General features: G+C 57.1%; 2 protein-coding genes across 3 annotated transcripts in view; both read left to right on the forward strand.

The window, feature by feature from the left end:
* KDM5B (lysine demethylase 5B) overlaps positions 1-6291 on the forward strand; it is a 75297-nt gene extending 69006 nt beyond the window's left edge. The window contains exons 24-27 of one of the 2 annotated variants that reach the window (XM_064173961.1): positions 1870-1981; positions 3320-3474; positions 4420-4743; positions 5304-6291. In XM_064173961.1, the coding sequence (XP_064030031.1) occupies positions 1870-1981; positions 3320-3474; positions 4420-4743; positions 5304-5441 (729 nt within the window). In that variant the 3' untranslated portion in view covers positions 5442-6291. The remainder of the gene's footprint in view (positions 1-1869; positions 1982-3319; positions 3475-4419; positions 4744-5303) is intronic. The other variant, XM_064173962.1, reaches the window with a different exon arrangement.
* A 7520-nt stretch (positions 6292-13811) lies between these two features.
* IPO9 (importin 9) overlaps positions 13812-21172 on the forward strand; it is a 48459-nt gene continuing 41098 nt past the window's right edge. The window contains exon 1 of the mRNA XM_064173631.1: positions 13812-13995. Coding sequence (XP_064029701.1) covers positions 13812-13995 — 184 coding nt within the window. The remainder of the gene's footprint in view (positions 13996-21172) is intronic.

A 21172-nucleotide genomic window follows, 5' to 3' on the forward strand; every position in this document is an offset into this window, starting at 1 on the left:
CTTGGACTGGATGAGCTTTGGGGGTCCCTTCCCACCCAGACAGGGCAGATTGCTTCTGCTGCTTCACAGACAGCACTTTGGGTTCTGCTTGGCTGTTAGGCAGATGAGTCCTGCAGCTGCAGCTTCTGGCTCTGCTGCTGCCATCCTGGGAGCAGTTACCCTGCAGGGCCTGTTTGCCCTCCTCCTCCCAGCTCCTGCACTCTCAGCTGGCACTGTTAACAGCAGGGCTGCTGCTGCATGCTTCCTGGAGTGCTTAGGGTCAGTTAGCTTTGCTCCTCTGTTCTGGTAGTGCAACAGACTCAAACTGTGCAGAGCATCACCAGCCGAGCTCTCGAGTGGGGCTGTTTTCAGCAGGCTGTCTCCATCAGTTGCTGCTCCTTCGTTCCCTTATCCCTTGCCCTCCCCTGCTGATACTTTGCTAACACTGCTAATGAGCTCCAGCACCTGGTGCTGCTGTCATCACAGGGAAGTTTGAAGCCTCCTCCAGCAATGATCTTTCAGCAGAACACAGAGGGAGAGTGGGCAGTTGGCTGAGCATTTCCAGTGTCCCTGAGGTGCTAAATGCAGAGAACCCTGAGCCAAAAGCTCTGTGCAGCACCAAGAACATCACCACTGACCCCCTGGAATGCACTCTTGCTTTTGAGTCAGACTCTTCAGTTTGGCTGCTCCAGCCCTGCCAGAGTTGGGCTGTGCCTTGTGCTTTCACACTCAGGGGTGTCAGAGCATTCCATGTGCCACTCACACCTGCGGAGGTGATGGAGCTGCTCCTCAGGGAGCTCAGCTGTTCCAAGGTGCTTGTGTGAGCAGATTCTTCCAACAGGCATGGGATGAAAATTGTGTTTAGACATCTAAGAACTTGTCTGATAAATTCAAAGGACCTCTTCACAGACCCACTGCAGCTGAAAACACCTGGGCAAAACTCTAGGCCTGTCAGTTGATGCTTGGGCCAGATCTGGAAGCATGGTCAGTGTGGTGCTGTGAGCTTCCTCCAGCCTGGATGCAGTCTCACCTCTCCTCTGTGGTCTGGAGCTCAAGTCAGGACACCTAAACCAAGGCAGCTCTAACAGAGCTACTCCAGATCCTCGTGATTGTACTGCCCAAGTCAGAAGTGCCAGGGGAGCTTTAGAAGAGGTCTGACCATGTGCACCAGCTTGGGTCCCTCACTGGCATGAGCTAAGGACCTTTTCCATAGACAGTGGTGCTGGGGGCAGGTCAGAGGTGGCCTCCAGAGCCATCTCAGCACAGGCACTGAGCTGAATATCTTTGTTCTTGGTGGATCTGAGGTGTGGTTTGGGTGAGTGCAGTGCCCCAGCATGGCTGTGCTGTCCTGCACCAATCCCGTTTGCTCCCTGGGGTGACCCCAGAGGAGGTTGCAGCAGTGACTGCTGGAGCTGAGCTGCTTTGGCCCTGGCTGAAGTGAGCTCTGGGAACTGATGAGAGCAGCTTTAGGAGGCCCAGACACTGACTGTGGCTTGCCAGGCAGACCACTCTGAGGCCCTGAGACATCTCAGAGGCTGTGCTGCCCACCCCACGGGTGGAGCTCTCCCTTCCCCCACTCTGGATTATCCCCACCCTGCCTGCTCCTCAGGCTTTGCCCTGCCCTGCTAGAGCAGCTGCTGCTGCACACTGAGGCTGGTTTCTGCCCTCTGGAAATGATCCCTCACAGAATTCCCTGGATTCTGACAACTGTGGCTGTGAAGCGCCTTCTGCCTGTGGGATGAGTGGTTTGGGTGTATCAGGCAGAGCAGTTTCCAGGAGCACAAGATGGAAACAGCTGCAAGACAAAGGAGTATTGATTGTACTGCAGTTAGCTGCCCTGCAGAGCTGCAGCTCCACTGACAATGTTGCTGCTTCTCTTCCCTCTGCCAGGTTTCCCAGACCATTGGAGCAATGTCCTTCTCCATGCCCCACGACTGGGACAGCAGAGCCACCTGCCTGCACTCTCCGTTCTCGACAGGGCAGCTCTGCATCCCACTTCACGGTCTGTAGCCTTCACTTGCAGTCTGCTTTCTTACCTCCTCCTTTGTTTCCCCTGTGTTTGGTGGAGAGGAGAGGGTGTGGTGGCCACCAGGAGATGGCTGAGGCACAGAGGCTCAGCTGCTGGTTGCTTCCCCATCCCCTCAGCAGCAGCTTGGGCAGAGGGGGCAGATCTCACATGGAATTAACCAGGTTGGAAAAGACCTTTGCAATCCTTGAGTCCAACCTATCACCTGACCCTGCTAATTAACTAAGCCCTGGCACTCAGTGCCTCATCCAGTCACATGTGATGAAAAGCTGTGACACAGTGGACAGGAGGTGTCAGTGAGAGCTGGCCCTGTCCCACATGCCCAGCACACAGTGGGCTATGACCAGCCAAAGGGCTGCTGGAGAGCAGAGACCACTGGAATTGCAGGGGCTGGATGGGAGCAACAAAGGGAGGCAGTGCTGGAGACCTTGGGGTACTACACCCACGGTCCAGGTGGGCTTTGCAGCACAGCTGCCACAGGCTCTGCTCAGCTGCTGTGGCTGCCCTGTTCTCCAGGCTGCTCAGTTCCTACCTCAGACTTTGTGTGTTGGACTGGCACAGACCTGCTGTGAACTGCAGCAGCTTGCAGCTGTAAGAAGTGATTTGTTGTTTCCTTCCTCCTGCTGTGTGATGCTCCAGGGACACAGGTCCAGTCTGATCTTCGTGGGTTTGAGCCCATGCAGCTTGCTCAGGCCATACTGAGTACAGCAGATGCTTACTGCAGTTCAGTGCTCAGTTAGAATCAAGCTACTGCCAGCTTTATTTGCCAGGCCCTGAATTCTCTATTAAACAACTCACTGATCTTGGCCTCCCCTAGCTGAGACTGCTTCAGGAGCCCAAGGCAAGCAGGTGGTGACTGCAGCAGGACCCAGTTGCAAGGTTCATCCTCTCAGCTTCTCATCTTCTGCTCTCTTGGCTTCCCCCATGGCTTTCACTGAGTCAGCTCATTGTACTCACTGGTTACACAGTGAGAGGATCATCACACCTCTTGTAGCTTCAGAAGGCAGAGAAAGTGCCAGGGATGGTGGAATTGTTTATCCCTGGGCCAGAAGTGATGCAAGCATGGCACAGAGCCACAGCAGGAACTTCTGCTCAAGCCTTTCTCTTTTTTAACTCTGCTGTCAAAGATGAGCAGTGAAGATCAGAGCAGTGAAGAGGGAACAGATCAGAGCTAAGAGGGAACAGATCAGAGCTGGTTCATACAGAGGCTGGCTTTACAGAAACCTTCACAGCTCCTGTAATGTGCAGCCAGAGAAGGACTTTCATTACCTCTGTTGATGCTGAAGAATTCCTCTTCTGTGTCTTTCACCACAGGCATTAGCACAGAGCTGGATGAGCTGATGATGGAAGCTCAGCTGCTACAAGTTTCCCTGCCTGAAATACAGGAGCTGTACCAGGTCCTGTTCACGAAGCCAAGCCCTGGTGCGCAGGCAGAGCAGAGGCCACCCGTGGGAGCCACCAGTGACAAGGCAAGTGTCTGCCAGCAGCAGGGAGCTCGGGGCCGCTGCAGCAGAGGCTCCACCTCAACAAAGAGGTTTGTGTGTCTGGCTGAAATGTGTTGCCTGTTCAGAGGGGGTCAAGAAGTTGATCTGGAGCTGGTTACAGACTCAGATTTGTGGCCCAGTGCATATTTGCCCTTTGAATCTGGTTTCTGTGGTCACTATTTTAAGTCCATCTGTCCTAAGCTGATTCTGGTCCTGTGTTGAAGAGGCTCCCAAGAGAGCTGCCTCTGAAGCAGTGCACTCTGTCAGTTCTGTCACTGGGCTGTGACCACATCCTTGGCTCCCCCCTTACACATCCACCTTCCAGTGGGAAGGCAGCACTCACTCTGACCCTGTGCTTGCACTTGAGCCTGGCCCTGAGGCAGGCTGTGGAGTAACAGGGCAGGGAGACTGAGCTGTGTGCTGACAGCAGTGAAGGGCAGGGAGGCTGAGCTGGGTGCTGACAGCAGTGAAGGGCAGGGAGGCTGAGCTGGGTGCCCACAGCAGTGAAGGGCAGGGAGGCTGAGCTGGGTGCCCACAGCAGTGAAGGGCAGGGAGGCTGAGCTGGGTGCCCACAGCAGTGAAGGGCAGGGAGGCTGAGCTGGGTGCCCACAGCAGTGAAGGGCAGGGAGGCTGAGCTGGGTGCCCACAGCAGTGAAGGGCAGGGAGGCTGAGCTGGGTGCCCACAGCAGTGAAGGGCAGGGAGGCTGAGCTGGGTGCCCACAGCAGTGAAGGGCAGGGAGGCTGAGCTGGGTGCCCACAGCAGTGAAGGGCAGGGAGGCTGAGCTGGGTGCCCACAGCAGTGAAGGGCAGGGAGGCTGAGCTGGGTGCCCACAGCAGTGAAGGGCAGGGAGGCTGAGCTGGGTGTCCACAGCAGTGAAGGGCAGGGAGGCTGAGCTGGGTGCTCACAGCTTTGCCCAATTCCCTCTCCAGCAGAGCGAGTGCTGCCGAGGCAGGAAGGATGGGATGAGCTCCATGGAGAGGAAGCTGAAGCGGCGCTTGGAGAGGGAGAGCTGCTGTGAGGAGAAGAGAGCCAGGGTGAAAAAAATGAGAACCCCCAAGAAGAAGAAACTGAAACTGAGCCTCTCAAAGGAGCTCTGCAGTCACAAAATGGAGCGGGAGCGGCTCCTGGAGATGCAGCGCTGCAGTGACAGCCACCTGCTGGCCTCAGATATGTCCTTCTCTGAGCAGGAGGACTCTGAGGATGAGGATGCCATCTGCCCTGCTGTGAACTGTCTCCAGCCTGAGGGAGATGAGGTCAGTAGAGGCAGAGCTGCTGAGCTGTTCTGCATGCTGAGGCCTACAGAAGTGCTGCTGTTTACCAGGAGCATGAGGTGCACCTCATGAGGTGCTCTGGTGGCTGCTGCTGGGACACTGTGGCCATGCTTCTTCCCTCCTCCGGGAGCAGCTGGGGCTGGGGAGGGCAGGTGGAGCCAGGAGAAGGAGGTGGTGCTGTGCAGACACCATGCTCAGCTCTGTTCCTGCAGCAGGGCTGGCAGCAGTGTCTGGGCTGCAGCCTATCTGCGGGCAGAGGCAGTGCCTTGGAGCTCTGCGCAGGCTCAGCCGCGCCAGAACAGGCACACAAGGGAACCTTCCTGGGTGCCTGGGAGGGCCTTGGTGATGCTGCCAGCCAGTCTGCCTGTAGAGGGCTAAGGGCAGAGTGCCCTGCTCAGCTCCACAGGAGGCCAGGGAGCAGGAGCTGTGTCCAGCAGCAGTGGGCACAGGCTGGTGGACTTCACTGGCCGCAGGGCAGCAGCGCCCAAGGGCCGCAGGTGTTTGGTCCTCCTCTGAGCGCCTCTTTGTCTGTCCTGCACTAGGTGGACTGGGTCCAGTGCGACGGCAGCTGCAACCAGTGGTTCCACCAGGTGTGTGTGGGCATCTCTGCAGAGGCAGCAGAGAAGGAGGACTACATCTGCACCAGCTGCTCGGGGAAGGACTCTCAGCACCGCAAGTGAAGCTGCCCGCGGAGCGCTCAGGACTGCAGCCGGGAAGGTGGTTAAAGGTCCCCAGTCGAGCCACAGGGGCTGGTTCCAGAACCAGGTTGCAAATGGTGCTACTTCTATCCTCATGGGATCATTTTTCCAGAACTCAGAAACAAACAAAAAAAGAAACCCAACCCAATTTTTGACACTTTTGTATTTCCCCTTGGTCTGTTTGTGGTTGTGGAGGTTTGAGATGCTGACTGTGGGGCAGGGGTTTGCAGCGCTGGGAAGGCATCGGACACAGGCACCTTTTCTTGTACAGCATTCAATTACCTCTGGCATTGACCCAGCCTATTGAACTCAGCTTGGTGAGGTGCAAACAAGGAAACAAACCAAAACCCTGCACCACCAATCTTTCCAATAAATCCTCTTTTGAGGACCTCCCTGTTTACTCTCTTAACTCTTTGGAGACTTTAGGGTTGTTTATTTTTTTTTCCACTTTGTTTTTTGGGTTTGTTTTGTTTTGGGGTTTGTGTTTTGGTTTTGTTTTGGGTTTGTTTTTGGGGTTTTTTTTTGTAGACTTAGGTTTATTTATCTGAGCAATAACTTCTATGTCTGGTTTCAGTGACTGGAATGACAACTCTCAAGAGCGTGTTTGCTTCTAGCATTGGTTGGGTGTACAGAGAGCAAATGTTAGAGCCTAGTGTCACTGAGGGCCCAGTGATGTAGAAGACAGGAAGAAGAAAAAAAGTCTGTAAAGTAATTAATTGCCACAGCTGTATTTTGGCTTTCTCCTTTTTTGGGTAGCTTGTATCAAATGTTGCAGTTTATATTGTGGAATAAACCCCTGGTTACGTTATAAAATTAAATGTTGTTGTTTTTAGAGAGCTTGAAACGCAGTTTCATTTCCCCCTGGGTCCCTGCTGCTTGCAGCCTTGGCTGTGCTCCTTCAGGAGAAGAGAAATGCTGAGATGCTTCCCTGCCACACTGGTGTCTGGGTTTGGAGGGAGGGGAGGAGGCAGATCAAGAAATTACACCCAAAAAAATTCCTTTTTAAAGTCATAGAAGGAGGCAGGTTGGAAGAGAGCTCCAAGCTCAGCCAGCCCAACCCAGCACCCAGCCCTATCGAATCACCCAGACCATGGCATGAGTGCCCCAGCCAGGCTTGGCTTCAACACCTCCAGCGATGAGGACTCCACCACCTCCCTGGGCAGCCCATTCCAGTGCCAATCACTCTCTCTGCCAACAACTTCCTCCTAACATCCAGACTCAACCTGCCCTGGCACAGCTTGAGGCTGTGTCCCCTTCTCCTGTCCCTGTCTGCCTGGCAGCAGAGCCCAACCCCACCTGGCTACAGCCTCCCTTCAGGGAGCTGCAGACAGCAATGAGCTCTGCCCTGAGCCTCCTCTGCTGCAGGCTGCACCCCCCAGCTCCCTCAGCCTCTCCTCACAGGGCTCTGCTCCAGGCCCCTCCCCAGCCTTGCTGCCCTTCTCTCAACACCTTCCAGCACCTCAGCATCTCTCTTGAACTGAGGAGCCCAGAGCTGGACACAGCACTCAAGCTGTGGCCTGAGCAGTGCTAAGCACAGGGGCAGAAGAACCTCCCTTGTCCTGCTGCCCACACTGCTCCTGAGCCAGCCCAGGATGCCATTGGCTCTGCTGCCCACCTGGGCACTGCTGCCTCATCTTCAGCTCCTCTCTCCCAGCACCTCCAGGTCCCTCTCTGCCTGGCTGCTCTCAGCCACTCTGGCCCCAGCCTGCAGTGCTGCTTGGGGTTGTTGTGGCCAAAGTGTAGAACCCTGCCCTTGGCCTTGGTCAATCTCAGCCCATTGGCCTCTGCCCACCCATCCAGCCTGACCAGGTCCCTCTGCAGGGCTCTGCTGCCCTCCAACCGATTAACCTGCTCCTGGCTTGGTGCCATCTGCAAACTTACTGATGCTGGACTTAATCTCCTGGTCCAGGTCATCAATGAAGATACTGAGCAGGCCTGGGCCCAGCACTGATCCCTGGGGGAAAAGTCTTTTACAAAGCTTTTCCAAAATGGGAATCATCCCTGGGCTGGCTGAAGGAAGGGCTGAAAGCAGGATCTGTGCTTTGGCAGGGGCAGGAGTAGGGAATTCAGACAGGAGGCAAAGATGTGCAGCAGCTCCTGCCAGCCTTGTCCAGCCCTCTTCAGGAGAGACCTTCCCTGCAGCTGCTGCTGCTGCATCCAGGCCAAAAACCTGGGAATGAGGAAATTTCAGAGCTGGTTACAACTCTGCCACTGCCTGGGAGTGAGAAGGAGCAGTGTGAGTGATGTCACAGCAGTGCTGCCTTGGTGGGCACAACCTCTGAGGGCAGGTGGCTGCATAAGCTCACAAGGGACTTCTGTGGGGCTGCACCCAAGTCCTTCGGAGAGCTCCTGCAGAGTGCAGCTGCTCCTCCCCCGGGAGTGCTGACAGTGCTGTGGCTCTGTGGCTGCTGCAGCCCTGGAGAACCTGGAAGGTGTTAGTAGCAGAGCAAGCACTGCCCTGAGGCCATCACCAAAACTGAGGCTGCTTTGGTATTGCCTGTGGCCACCAAGAGCAATCTGCTGGCAAATTTTCCCTGCTGGCTTTAGTCCTTTTCCCATGGGCAGATGTGTGCAGGGGCACAGGGCAAAGCTTTTCAGCTGCTTGTGGCTGAGAATCACAGAATCATTAGGGTGGGTAAGCAGCTTGAAGAGCACCAAGTCCAACCTCCATGACCACTAAAGCATGTCCTGAAGTGCCACAGCTGTTTTCTGAACACCTCCAGGGATGGGCACTCCACCACCTCCCTGGCAGCCTGTGGTGGTTCTCTGGGCAGGAATTCCATCTCGGTGAGTCTTGGGCTCTGTTTTAGCCCTGAGAGTGCTTTTTAGTCTCATGTTGATTTGTAACTGCTGGAGAATCTGCAGCCTGGCAGGGATGATTTGTCTGAAGACAACCTTGGGTGGGGGGGAGGAAGACAATATGAGCAGGTGCAGGTCAGTAGGCTCTGTGGTGCTTCCACGGTGTGGTTTGGCTCCTTGACTTACTGCAGTCACAGAAGGTTTGGGACTAGACGTGACCTCTGGACATCACCCAGCACAAATCCCTACCACAGCAGGAGCACCCAGGGCAGGTCACACAGGAACACATCCAGGTGGAGCTTGGAAGTCTCCAGAAACTCCACAACCTCTCTGGGCAGCCTGCTCCAGGCTCCAGCACCCTCACACTGACAAAGTTTCTCTTTTTTCATCCCCAAACAGCACAGGACCCAAGTGAGTTGCTACAACTCTGGATTTGAGGGTGAAAAATCTGATTTGATTTTGACTGCCTGCAGCATCCCTCCAGACTCTGGGGCTGTGTCTGTTGTGCCTCCTGTCAGCTGCTCCAGAGCAGGCAGGGGTTCAGCTGCAGCAGCTGTGGTCACTCCAGCACCACCAGGACAGCTAAGGAGGGGCTGGGTTTTGGTACCATCTATTTCTTGCCACCAGGGCTGCAGCTGTGCCTTGTGCTGGCCACGACTGCTCCTGCAGGATCTCGGCTGGCTGCAGCAGCCCCTCCTCAGCTGCGTAGCTTTCTGTGGGGTCTTCCTTGGTGCCACAGCTCTGCAGGGGAGCCTGAAGGGCTTGGGTGCCTCACCCAGGAGGTGAAGCATCTCAGGAGGAAACAAAGAATACTTCATGGAGTATCTTTTCCTGCTAAGAATCCAGCTTTAGGTGGCACTGAGCCCCCTGAAGCCCCCAGAACCCCTTTGGCTCTGGGGTGTTTGCAAGGCGAGCTGCAGACCACACAATGCAGTGAGCCCCTGCAGTGTGCACACCAGAGAGGGATTCAGGCCTGGAGGAGCCTGGAAATGCAAATAACCCAAATTTCTACCACTGCAGCAGGGGGAGGTGGAGCATGCAGGGTCTGGGCCTGCCAGCACCAGGGATTCGCTTCTGTTCACCACGAAGCCAAAGCAGAGGATGGTGCAGAGCTGAGGAGCTGCCCTGCGCTGCAGCAGCTGCAGCTGTTTGTGCCTCCAGCAGAAGCAGCCGGAGGAGCCAGCGGGAGGATGGAGCAGGGAGCTGTGCTGAATGTGCAGAGCAGCTCTGTGCTGCTGACGATGCGGACACAGTCTGGAGCCACCTGGGGGTGCTCGCCCTGGCCGTGCTGCGAGGTGCCAAGGCTCAGCCTCTGCCTCTGACTGCTTGAACTCTGTGCCTCTCCCCACGGAAACGCCAGCAGCCTGAGAACTGGTTGTGCCTGTGCCACGGACTGGGAGTGACCTCTGCTGTCCCCTGCCTGCTGCTGCCAAGAAGAGTGGCCTGGCACAGGGCGTGGGCAGTGCTGAGCATCGCTGAGCCTGGGCGCTGGCCCTGGCCTGGTCAGGTCAGAGGGACAGGTAGGGTCCATCAGCTCAGCTCCCTGAACTGCAGAAGAAAATCTCAGCTCGTGGTGGGGGAGGTTTTCAGGGATTGATCTCAGCAAGCAGGAGCTGGACAGCATCTAATGGATGCACAAAGGAGCTGCTGGTGCCACCTCCCCTGCTGGGAACGTGGGGTCAGCCTCTGGAGGGTTGTCACTGCCCAGGCAGGGAGACCCCAGGGCAGGGGCCCCAGGCAGGGCAGTGCAATGGCTGAGCTGAGCTCTGGCAGGGGAGCTGGGTCAGTGCTGCCCAGGTGGGGCCCAGGGCTCCTGTCCAGACCCTGGGGCTGCAGCCAGGCCGGGAGAGGGCAGCTGCAGGATGGCTGCAATGGGACACCCATACCCAGCTTTGGCTGCAGGCAGCTGAGCCCAGCCTGGGCTTCCTGCAGCCTCTTCAGTTGCTCCTTCTGCTTGAACTCGGGTTGCAGAAGTTACCTGCATGACTTCTGGGTGCATTTCCTTGCACTGCTCTTGACAAGAAGATTTAACAGAGAAAGAAAGGTCCTGGACACGATGCCCCAGGGGGGTGGCTCCAGCTCAGAAGAGCTTGGCAAAGCTGGTTTGGAATACAGCAAATGCAGCAACAGAGTGACAGGGGCTGGGGGAGTCTGTGGGAGGGAAGAAGCCTTGTGCACAAGCCAGGAGGTGTGCTGTGTTCAACAGGCCCAGGACAGACCTCTCATGGCACCACATCCACCAGGGACCACTCGATAACCCTTAAGCAGAAAGTGCTGTGGGCAAGGAAAACAGCCCCTGGGTGACCACAGGCTGCCTCTGCAGGGAGAAACTGCCCCGGGCTGGAGGGAGCCTGATTCCTAGGAGGGAAGGAGGAGAAGCTGCACAGTGCAGCCACTGCACCCTGGGGGTCATCACAGAACCAGAGCCGTGCACGCTGGAAGAGACCTCTGAGGTCATCCAGTCCAACCACTGCTGCTGAGCCACTGCACCTCCTCCCTCAGCACCACAGCCACAGCTCCTTTAAACCACAGCCTCACAGAGCTTCTCAGCCTGGAAAGGACTTTCAAGCTCCCTGAGTCCAATCCTTAGTTCCACACTGACAAGTCCTTGACTACACCAAGTCCCTCAGCACCACATCGCTATGGTTGGGGAGGACCACCAGGAGCATCCAGCCCAACCTTCATCCCAGCATCCTTCCTCACCAGACCACAGCCTCAAGCACCACAGCCACTCTCCTTTTAAACACCTCCAGGGATGGTGACTCCACCACCCCCCTGGGCAGCCTGTGCCAGTGCCTGACCAACTGCTCAGCAAAGAACTTCCTCCCAACAGCCAACCCAAACCTCCCCTGATGCAACTTGAGGCCATTTCCTCTGTCCTGTCATTAGTGACTGGGGAGCAGAGACCAGCTCCAGCCTCACCACAACCTCCTTTCAGGTAGCTGTAGAGGCCAATAAGGTCCCCTCTCAGCCTCCTCTTCTCCAGACCAACCCCCCCCAGCTCCCTCAGCTGCTCCTCACAGGCCATGTTTGTCAGAGCTCTCCCCAGCCTCATTGCCCTTCTCTGCCCCTGGTCCAGCACCTCAGTGTCCTCCTGTGCTGTGGTGACTCAAACTGGGCCCAGTGCTCGAGCTGTGGTCTCAGGAGTGCTGAGTACAGGGGCATGAGCCCCTCCCTACTGCTGCTGGTCACACCACTGCTGAGCCAGGCCAGGATGCTGCTGGCTTCTTGGCCACTGGGCACACTGCTGGCTAATGTTCACTGCTCCCCCACCTCCCTGGGCAGCCTGTTCCAGCACCTGAGAACCCCTGCTGGGAAGGAGCCAACCTGAACCTCTCCTGGCACAACTTGAGGCCCTTTCCTATTGTCCTGTCACTTGTTGCATGCGAGCAGAGCCCAACCCCCAGCCTCCTTCCAGGGAGCTGTAGAGAGCAATGAGGTCTCCCCTCAGCCTCCTCTTCTGAAGACTGAAGATTCCACATCCCACAGCTGCTCCTCACAAGACTCTGAGATTTTCATGATCTAACACAACTGCTGTCCCTGTCCCTCCCCATTGAGCCTCCAGGCTCACCCCTGGCCCTGGGCTGTGCCTGTGCACAGGTTGCTGCTGTGCTGGGGTTTGGCTGCAGGGAAGTGAATGACCAAACGATGACCAAACAGCTGCTGGGGTCAGAGGCACCCCAGGGAGAACCTTGCTCCATGGGACCTGGAGCTGCCAGGGGCTGCCAGCACCCTGCCAAAAGGCAACTCCACCCCCACCCCTCCTGTGAGAAGCTCCTGGTGGTGTGTTAATGCTGGTGAGAAGCTCCTGGTGTGTTAATGCTGCTTGGGGCATGCACTCAGCTGCAGAATTGTCCTTGCTCAGCAAACCCTCGTGCAGAGCAGACCAGGGCAGGGCAGAGCAGAGCAGAGCAGGGCAGGGCATGGCAGAGCAGAGCAGAGCAGGGCAGGGCAGCACAGTGCTGCCCTGGGTAGGTGCAGCTCACTTTGCTCACAGCTTGAGGACACTCCTGGCTCACATAGCCATGGCAGCTTCTCTCTTTTGCCTCCCCTGTGCATCCTCTTCAGAGCTGAACCAAGAACCCAAGGCTCAGTTTCCCTTCCAGCTCTGCCCTGGAGCAGCTCCACTGCAGCCTGAGCAGCCTCCTCTGCAGTCCCAGACAGGCTGCCTGCCTTGGGAATGAGAGTGGAGCTGCCATGGAGCCAGCCCTGGCCCTTGGGCTCAAGCTGCTCCGTGCCAAAGGATGCTCCTGGCGTCCTGTGTCCCCTGGAGGCAGTGCCACCACCCATCCCCTCACGCACAAAACCCCAAGCAGAAGCACAGTGGAGAACTCAAACCTCTTGCTGTGGCACCACCTCAGAGCCTTTGCACGGAAACCTGGCTCCAGGGGTGACTTCCACACCATCTGAAAGCAAACCTAAGCTGGTTTGGCCCTTCAGATGCTTCCCCTCCATCCCCAGGCCCCGAAGGGCTTCACCCAGCTCCTGAGGGCTCCACAAGGCTCATGGTGGGCACTTGCCACAGACTCGAGTGGGTAAAGGCATCCTGAAGGACTAAAAAACACTCCCCAGGCTCTGACTGGCCCCTGGGTCCTGCCACCGAATCCCAGGCTGGTTTGGATGGAAGAGACCTTCAAAGCTCGTCCAGTCCAACCCCCTGCAGCCAGCAGAGACTAGGGCAGGGTGCTCACAGCCCCACAGCTCTCTTCCCATTGCAAACCATCCCTCTTGGCCTGGCACTACACTCCCTGATCAAGAGTCCATCCCTATCTCTCCTGTACCCCCTTGCAGCACTGCAAGGCCACCAGAAGGTCTCCCTGCAGCCTTCTCCTCCCCAGCTCTCAGCCTGGCTCCCAGCAGAGCCTTTCCAGCCCTGCCAGCACTGCTGTGGCCTCCTCTGGCCCTGCCCCAGCAGGTCCCTGTCTGTGCTGAGGGCTCCAGAGCTGCCCCAGCACTGCAGGGGGGGTCTGAGCAGGCACAGCAGAGGGGCAGGATCCCCTCCCTGCCCCTGCTGCCCACACTGCTGGGTTCAGCCTGGGACAGGCTGGGGCTGGGCTGGCAGTGCTCGGTGCCAGCTCCTGCCCAGCTCTGCACCCCCAGCACCCCAATTCCTTCTCCCAGGGCTGCTCCCCAGCCCCTCAGCCGCAGCCTGCACTCACACCGGGGCTTGCCCTGCTGGGGGCGCAGGAGCTTGCACTTGGCCTTGCTGAACTCCCTGAGCTTCAGGCAGTCTCCTCCTCCAGCTCGTCCCAGTCCCTCCGCGGCTGGATCCCGTCCCGCAGGCGGCACCCTCACCACCGAGGCGCGCAGGTTCCGTTACAGTGACTGCGGGACCCCCGCGGAGCCCGGCAGCGCCGCCGCCCCGTCCCGCCGCCCGCAGCACCGATCCCGCCGCGCCGCCAGGGGGCGCTGCGAGCGCCCCGCGCCCTGCCCCCCCCGGCCCCTCCGCGCGCGGTGCTGGCGTCGCTGTCCCGCGCCTGCGCGCGTGCGGTGCGGTTGGCGCGCGGCGGCCCGTGGCCCGCGCGCGGCGGAGCGGGGCCGGGGCGCGAGGCGATGGCGGGAGCGGCGGCGGGGGCGGGCGGCGGCGGCGGCGGCGGCGCTGGCGGGCAGGGGCCCGGGCCGGTCGCGCAGGGCTTGAAGGAGGCGCTGGTGGAGACGCTGACCGGGATCCTGTGCCCGGTGCAGGCGGTGCGCGCCGCCGCCGAGGAGCAGGTGAAGGTGCTGGAGGTGACGGAGGGTGAGTGAGGGCCGGGCCGCTTTGAGGGGAACGGGTCCGGGGCATGGCAGTGTTCGGGTGGGGAAGGGCCGTGGCGAGTGTTTACCGGGCACCGGAGCCTCGTGGCCGCGCGTTGGCCTCAGCCAAAACTTCCATCTCCATCTGGGGCCGGCGGGGAGCAGGCGACGGCACCGTTCTACCGACAGTGCCGCGTTCCTCTTGAGGAGCCCCTGCCGTCCTCAGGAGTTCGTTTGCGGTGGGACTCGGCTTAAGGCTGCCTCCGGCCTGCAGCGGAGGTCACCGGACAGAGCCGCAGCAGGGCTCCCAGGCAGCGCTCCCGGCAGAGGGGCAGGAGCGGAGAGGCCTGGGGCGGTGTGGGAACGGCCATGGGACAGTGCCGGTGCTGTGCGAGAGCTGCGTGAGCCGGGAGCGCTCTGAGCTCGCTGCCGGTGGGACACGGAGGGGCAGGCGGGGCTGTGGCCGGCCCCTTGCTCTTGCCGCCTCGTTCCTCCTAAGCCACATCTCCAGGGCTGTCCGCACGATGCTCTCGGAGCCTTTCTGCTGCTCCTGGGCTGTCCTGCTCTCAGGGCTGTGCCCATGTTTGTGCCCACGTCCTGCAGGCATCGTCTCTGCGTGGTGTGGTTTATGTGGAGCATGGTCGGGATGTAGCTGTGCCCTTGTCTCGTGTGAAACTCCAGCGTCAGGGCTTCAGTCCTTGGTGCACAGCTAAGGACACAGAAGAAGCTGGAGCTGGACAGCAGCAGGTCTGCAGCTTTGCCAGGACAGCTGAAATGAGCAAGCACCCCACGCTCAGGGACTGGCTCTGCTCACTCCAGTGCTCCTCTGACCTTTTTGTGCTGTCACGAAGCTCCTTCATGTGCTCTTTGCTTTTCCTGGTGGAAGCTGTGCTTAAAACCTTAGTGATGCTGATGTTTTGTTTCGCTTCAGCTGAGCTGTGCTGTGAGCCGTGCCGCAGAACAGGGCTCTAGAGAGCACCGAAGATTTGCAGTCTGCCGGGACAGGAGCTGGGTGCTGGAGAGGGCAGCATTGAACCCCTTGGCCTGAAGTTGTTTCTCTGGCCTGTTATGGATGCTCGTGGACCCTGATGGGAATTTTGCCTTAGCTTTGTCTCGCTGTGCTGTTCTGAAAGTCTTCTGTGAAATGTTTTCAGGTCTCCCTGCTCCTGAGCTGTAGCTGGGAATTGCAAAGGAAGTTTATGGTACGGAGAAGGAAGGTGTCAGGGTGTGCCCGGGGCAGCAGTGGTGCTGGGAGGAAGGCAAATGGATGAAGTGCTGTGCAGCCCCTTAGGTGTGCTTGTAGCACTCCCAAGGGAAGCCTTCTGTGATGAGTGATGTGGTCTGTGGAGGTTTAAGGAGTGATGTGACTGTGTGAGTGGCCTTGGCCTGCTGAGCCTTTGCCTTCCACAGCTGCAGCTCTCACTGTGCTCCCGGTGACAGCTTGGTTTTCCCTGAGCACCAAGAATCATGTTCGTGCTGTGGTTTAGGTAACAGATTTCCAGAAAGTAGTGTTTTGGAGAGTGCTGGGTGTCCACAGGGTCCCTTTGGGAGCTCGGGAACACGAGAGAATACGTTGGGTAGATAACTTCAAGGGCGAGAGGAACGGATTTGTCTGTGCTTCTCTTGTGGTACTGTCTTAATAATACCCCAGACTCACCCAGTACTTCTGGTTGCCATCCCAGAACTGCACAGTCTGTTGCAGGTCCTGTACCCATGACCTGAAGGAGGACAGCAGACTGAAGAGGAGGTGGTTGATATCCCTGAGGGTAGGGCTGCTGTCCAGATTGCCCTGCAGGAATGGACTGAGAGGAACCTCCTGAAATTCAGGAAGAACAGACACCAAGGTCTGCCCCGGGGTAGCAGAACCCACCACAGGGATGTGGATCAGGCACTGCCTGGCTGGGAACCAGTTCTGCTACAAAGGGCCTGGAAATCCTGGTGGCCAGAGTGCTGGAGAGGGCTGGCAGTGTGCCCTGGAGGCCACCTGTGTCCCCAGTTATGAGAACAGGATCAGAGGCAGTGATCATCCCTCTCTGGTCAGCACTGGTAGGACCACATCTGGAAGACTCATCCAGTTTTGCTCCCCAGAACAAAAGGGGCAGTGAGGAATGTCAGTCAGCTCAGCAGAGGCCATCAGGTCAGCTGGGAGCTGCAGTGCTCCCCACACAAGGAGATGCTGGGGCAGAAAGGCTTTCCAGTGTGGAGACAAGAGGGTTTTGGGGGTGGATCTGGCAGCAGCTTTTGGTGACTGAGGAGGCTGTTAAGATTTTGAGGGAGGGGAGAGGATGAAGGAAAAGAGACAGAAACTAACATGAGGTTCAGACAGGATGTAAGGAGCCATGGAAGCTTTGCCATTTCAGTCCTTGAATGCCTCCAAGACCAGCCTAGAAAATGCTCTGAGCAACCTGATGTGATGCTGCTGATGTTGCTTTGATCATGGAGTTGAACTGGAAACCTCCTGAGGTCTCTTTCAGATGAATTATTCTGCTCCTCTTGTCCTGCTCAGGCAGCATGGGAGGAACAAGCTACATTCTCCTTTTTGTGCTGTCTTTGGACTGGAGGAAAGTGCAGAAACTCCAAGGAGGAGCTACAGGAATGCAGCCTTTGCCAGCGCTGTGTTACTGAGGAGAGGAAATTAGGTAATGGGTCAGAAGTACTGCAAAGACAGAGCATGGAGCATCACAGTGCAGTGAGAAGCAGGTGCTGAAAGTGAAGGTGAGGGACAGCAGGAAAAAGCAGAAGTGCTGGTGCTTTGAATGAGAGATAAAAAAAGGTGGAGCAAGAAGAAAACCCTGAGGGAAAGCTTGTTACAGCCTTAAAAACTTGCAGTGCTGGTGAAAGCATTTCAGAGCTGTCTCAGCCACCAGGTGACCAAAGTGTGCAGGGTACAGCCAGTGGGCGTAGTGCAGCAGAGGAGCTGAACTCCTGATGTTGACTGAGCTGGCCACGTTGAAGAGCCTCTACAGGAGATGTGGAGAGCCCAAGCCAGGGTGAAGCACGAGTAGAAGCAGTTTGCTTCAAAGAGCAAACACTGCAGGGTGGATCTCCAGGAGTTCTAAAGGGACTTAAACTTGAAATTGCTGTGCTGCAGAACTCGGTCCTGCAGGTGACTTAGGGACCAGAGAGGGTGGCAAACGAGGGACAGCTTTTAGTAAGGACTCCACAGCGAGGAGCAGAGGGAGGGATGTTGGAGCTGTTGCGGGTGCTGGTGTGGCTTTAACTGCCCATGAGAGTTAAATTCTGTCAGGAGTTGGAATGAGGAGAGCAGGGACGTGAGGCTGTTGTGGCAGAGTCGCCCTGTGTTTAACAGAAGAGCTGTTGAAGGAGTCCTGGGACTGCCAGAAAGCTTTTGGAACCTTCTCCTGCTGGAAGTTTGTGAAGAGATGAGACTGCTGTGGACAGCTCTTGGATCGAGACCTGGTTGGTTACAGGGGTGAAGAGGTAGCTCACTGATGGTGCTTCACTCTGCAGGGAGGTAATCAGGAGCCCCATGTGATGCTGCACTGCTCAGTGCTCCATAGGCCATGTGGGAAAGAGTGAACAGTGAGTGGCAAAGCTGCTGGGAGTGCTGCTCAGAGCCAGAACTGGTGGCAGAAATTGCAGCCTGAATTCACAGGAGTGGGCTCTGGGTGTGCGAAGGGTGGGTGCAGGTCAGCAGAGGAGGGGGAGGAGGATAAAAAGCAGTGGGCTGTCCTCACTGCTGAGGTGGGAGAAGAGATCCCATTGTCCTCGTGGAGGGTTTCCTGCAAATCCCCATTCACTGCTCTGCTCCCAGAGCCCAGTGGACCGTTAAGGAGGGAGCAGAGAACAAAGCCCCACACAAATTCCTCCTGCTCCTGCGATCCCAGGGCCGTTACTGGCCTGCTGCTCTTGGGGGGGTAGAGCAGAGTGGTGAAAACGCAGCACAGAGGTGTGGAGAAGCTGCGATTCTCAGGAGCTCAGAAGTGACTTTTCTGCCAGGGAGAGAGTGGAGATGGGGCCTGGAAAATGCTAAGTGACAGAGAGGGAGAGTGAGGAGTGATTGTGACTTCTCATCAAGCTGAGATCAGACGAAAACAAGCCTGGAACAAGCCAGAGGAAGTTGTTCCTGCCGGTGTGTAAACCGTGAGCTCACCTCCGTTGGATAGTAAAGGTGGAAGTGGTTCAAAACCAGTTAGGCATTCCGGGAGGGAGGAACTGCAGAACCAGTGAACACTGCATTGGCTACTGCAGCTGCCTGAGGGGGTTCTCGACAGCAGGATTCCCGAGGGGGTGCTTGCTCTGCCCTCCCCTCTGTCCTGCAGCTGCTTGCAGGTGGGGTTGTGTAAGGAGGCTGAGCCAGCAGAGCAGTTCACCCTCCCGTGAGCAGCTGCCAGGCTCTGGGCACGGCTCAGCCAGGCTGGTCTGCTGCAGGGCTTTGTGAGGACGCAGCTGAGCTCCCTGCAGCAGGCTGGCAGTGGGGCTGGCCTGTGCTGGTACAAAGGGGTGGGTAGAAATGCAGAGGTGGCCTCTGGGGCAGGCAGAACTGCCCTGTGCTGCCCCTCCTGCCTGACTGCGACTGTTCTGCAGGGAGATGGGATGCCAGCTCTGGTGGCAGTTCCCTCCTACTGTGTCACCCTTTAGCACCTTCCAGACATGTCTACAGTGACTCAGTCTCTTCCCTACTTCTACATCTTCTGTCTGTTGAGAAAGTGTGGAAACAGGCCCCAGCTGCCAGCCTGGGGCTGGGAGATGCATTGCTGCCTGCCCTGGGGAGGATGGAGTCACCTGGTGGCAGTTGTTGCCTCCAGGTTTTAATGGAACACCAATAAATGCATTGCCTGTGACTGGCAGAGCTCTGGGCTGTGGAGCAGCACTGCAGTGCCTGTGTCTGACTTGGCTCCACTCTTGACCTGCTCCAGTGGAGTGGGGTTGGTGTTTCCATTCCCCTGTGTTGGGTCAGTCTAAGTAACATCATAGATTCACAGAATGTTGGATTGGAAGGGACCTTAAAGACCATCCAGGGACACCTCCCACCAGCCCAGGTTGCTCGAAGCCCCATCCATGCTGGCCTTGAACACCCCCAGGGAGGTGGACCTCCCTGAACAACCTGTGCCAGTGTCTCCCCACCCTCACTGTCAAGTTTGCTTCCCCATCTCCAGTCTAAATCTTCCCTCCTCAGGCTTCAATCCATCCCTTCTTGCCCTTATGCACCACCTCTGGAGGTGCTGCTGATGTGTTATCACTGACATCATACAGCCAGAGGATAATTCCATAGTGTATACAAATGATCTCTTCTCTGGAAGGTCATGTCCAGGAATGCCAGAGCAGGGAGTGTTGCTCAGAGGGAGGTTCATGTCCCAGGAGGGATCACACCTTGGCCCTGTGAAGAGGAGCAGTGTCTGACACACTGCTCTGAATGGTGCTCTTGGGCACTTTTGGTGCCAGCTTGCCCAGCACCACTCTGCACATCCCAGGTAACATCTGGTGGTTTATGGTGGCAGGAGGAGTCTCCAAGCTCTCAGCTCTCATGCTCTGGAGATGTAGTGGGGGCAGATGAATAGCTCCAAGCTGGAGAATTGCTTTTGCCTGTCCACAGATTGTGTTCCTGCATGCTGTTTTTGCAGGGAGAAAAGGCACTTCTCAGGCTGTCCAGTGTGGCTCATGCTGTGACACCTTGCACATGAAAAGGTGTCTTTGGCTCAGTCCTGGGCAAGGTTGGTTGTTGGCAGAGGCTGAGATGGGAAGGTGGTGCTGGCTTTGGCAGATTGCCTCAAGTGTCACTCTGGGACTTCTCCAGCTTGTTCGGGGCTGGTTCTTTGTGGGAGACAGACAATGGTTTGATGTGGACCTGACCTCAGGTATGAGTATTGGCTTTGTGGGTCTTGTAAAAAGCTCTTTCAGTCTCCCCTCTGCAGCAGGTGGCTCAACACAGTTTGACATTCTAAAGCCCTGCTCATCCTCGCCTGACACTGGCATGGTGCAATTTGCTGTCCTTTTACGTCAGGACAATGTAGGTACAGTGGTAGCTTGGAGCTTGTGGCTTCACTCGAGCTTCACCAGCTCAACATGTTCTGCTTGTGGTCAGCTTCTTCCTGGCACCTTCTAAAGCCTATGGCTTTGAGAGGGACTTCTGCATTGCTTTGGGTGCCTCCTGAAATGCCTGCACTCATGTCCTGAAACTCAGGTGTTGTGTGGAAGGAGAGCTCCTGGAGGATCTGCATAGAATCCAAGAATGGATTGGGTTGGAAGTGACCTCAGAGCTCACCCAGTGCCAACCTCCTGCTATGGGCAGGGCAGGGACACCTCCCACCAGCACAGCTTCCTCAAAGCCTCATCCAACCTGGCCATGAACACCTCCAGGTAGAGGGCAACCACAGCCTCTCTGGGCAGCCAATTTCTTCCTCCTCTCCACTCTCCCTCTCCCAGCTCACAGCCATTGTCCCTCATCCTGGCACTCCCAGCCCTTGTCCAAAGTCCCTCCCCAGCTCTCCTGGAGCCCTTTCAGGCACTGGAAGGCTGCTCTGAAGTTTCTCTGGAGTGTTCTCTTCTCCAGGCTGCACAGCCCCAGCTCTCCCAGCCTGTCCCTGTAGGGAAGGTTCTTCAGCCTCTAATCATCTTCATGGCCTCCTCTGGACCTTGTGCTGTGTTCCCCAGAGCTGGAGGCAGTGCTGCAGGTGAGGGCTGAGCAGAGCAGAGCAGAGGGGCAGAATCCCCTCCCTGTGCTGCTGCTCTCCCTGCTCTGGCTGCAGCCAGCACTCAGCTGCCTCTGGGTTGCCACCAACCAGTGCTGGCTTCTGGGCAGTTTGTCACCAGCTGACACCCCAAAGTCCAAGGCATGACCACAGCACATGGTGGTGGGCAGAAATGTGTGGAACTCTCATGAATGGATTAACTGAGCTGAATTTCTAACAAGGAAATCAAATCAGGAGCTCTGGGACAGGTGGTGTCTGACTCCCAGGAGGAATGGTTACAGCAGCTAATGCGGCTCTGCACTGTAGGTGCTGCTGACATGTTGAGTACTGTAGCAGCTCCTGAACCAGCTCTGTATAGATGTCCTGAGCTGGACTCAATTGGTGCTGGCCAAGGCAGGATCTGAAGTGTCCTGCTCATTTATTCTGCCCTGTTGGTGTTTGGTTTGGGCTGGCTTCATTTCTCCAAAAGGTGGAGGTGAAGAGGTTCCATAAACTGGTTCAGTGGTGGCTGGAGCTTGATGGTGATGG

The sequence above is a fragment of the Pogoniulus pusillus genome, chromosome 39 (assembly GCF_015220805.1).
Source record: "Pogoniulus pusillus isolate bPogPus1 chromosome 39, bPogPus1.pri, whole genome shotgun sequence".
Classification (NCBI taxonomy): Eukaryota; Metazoa; Chordata; class Aves; order Piciformes; family Lybiidae; genus Pogoniulus; species Pogoniulus pusillus.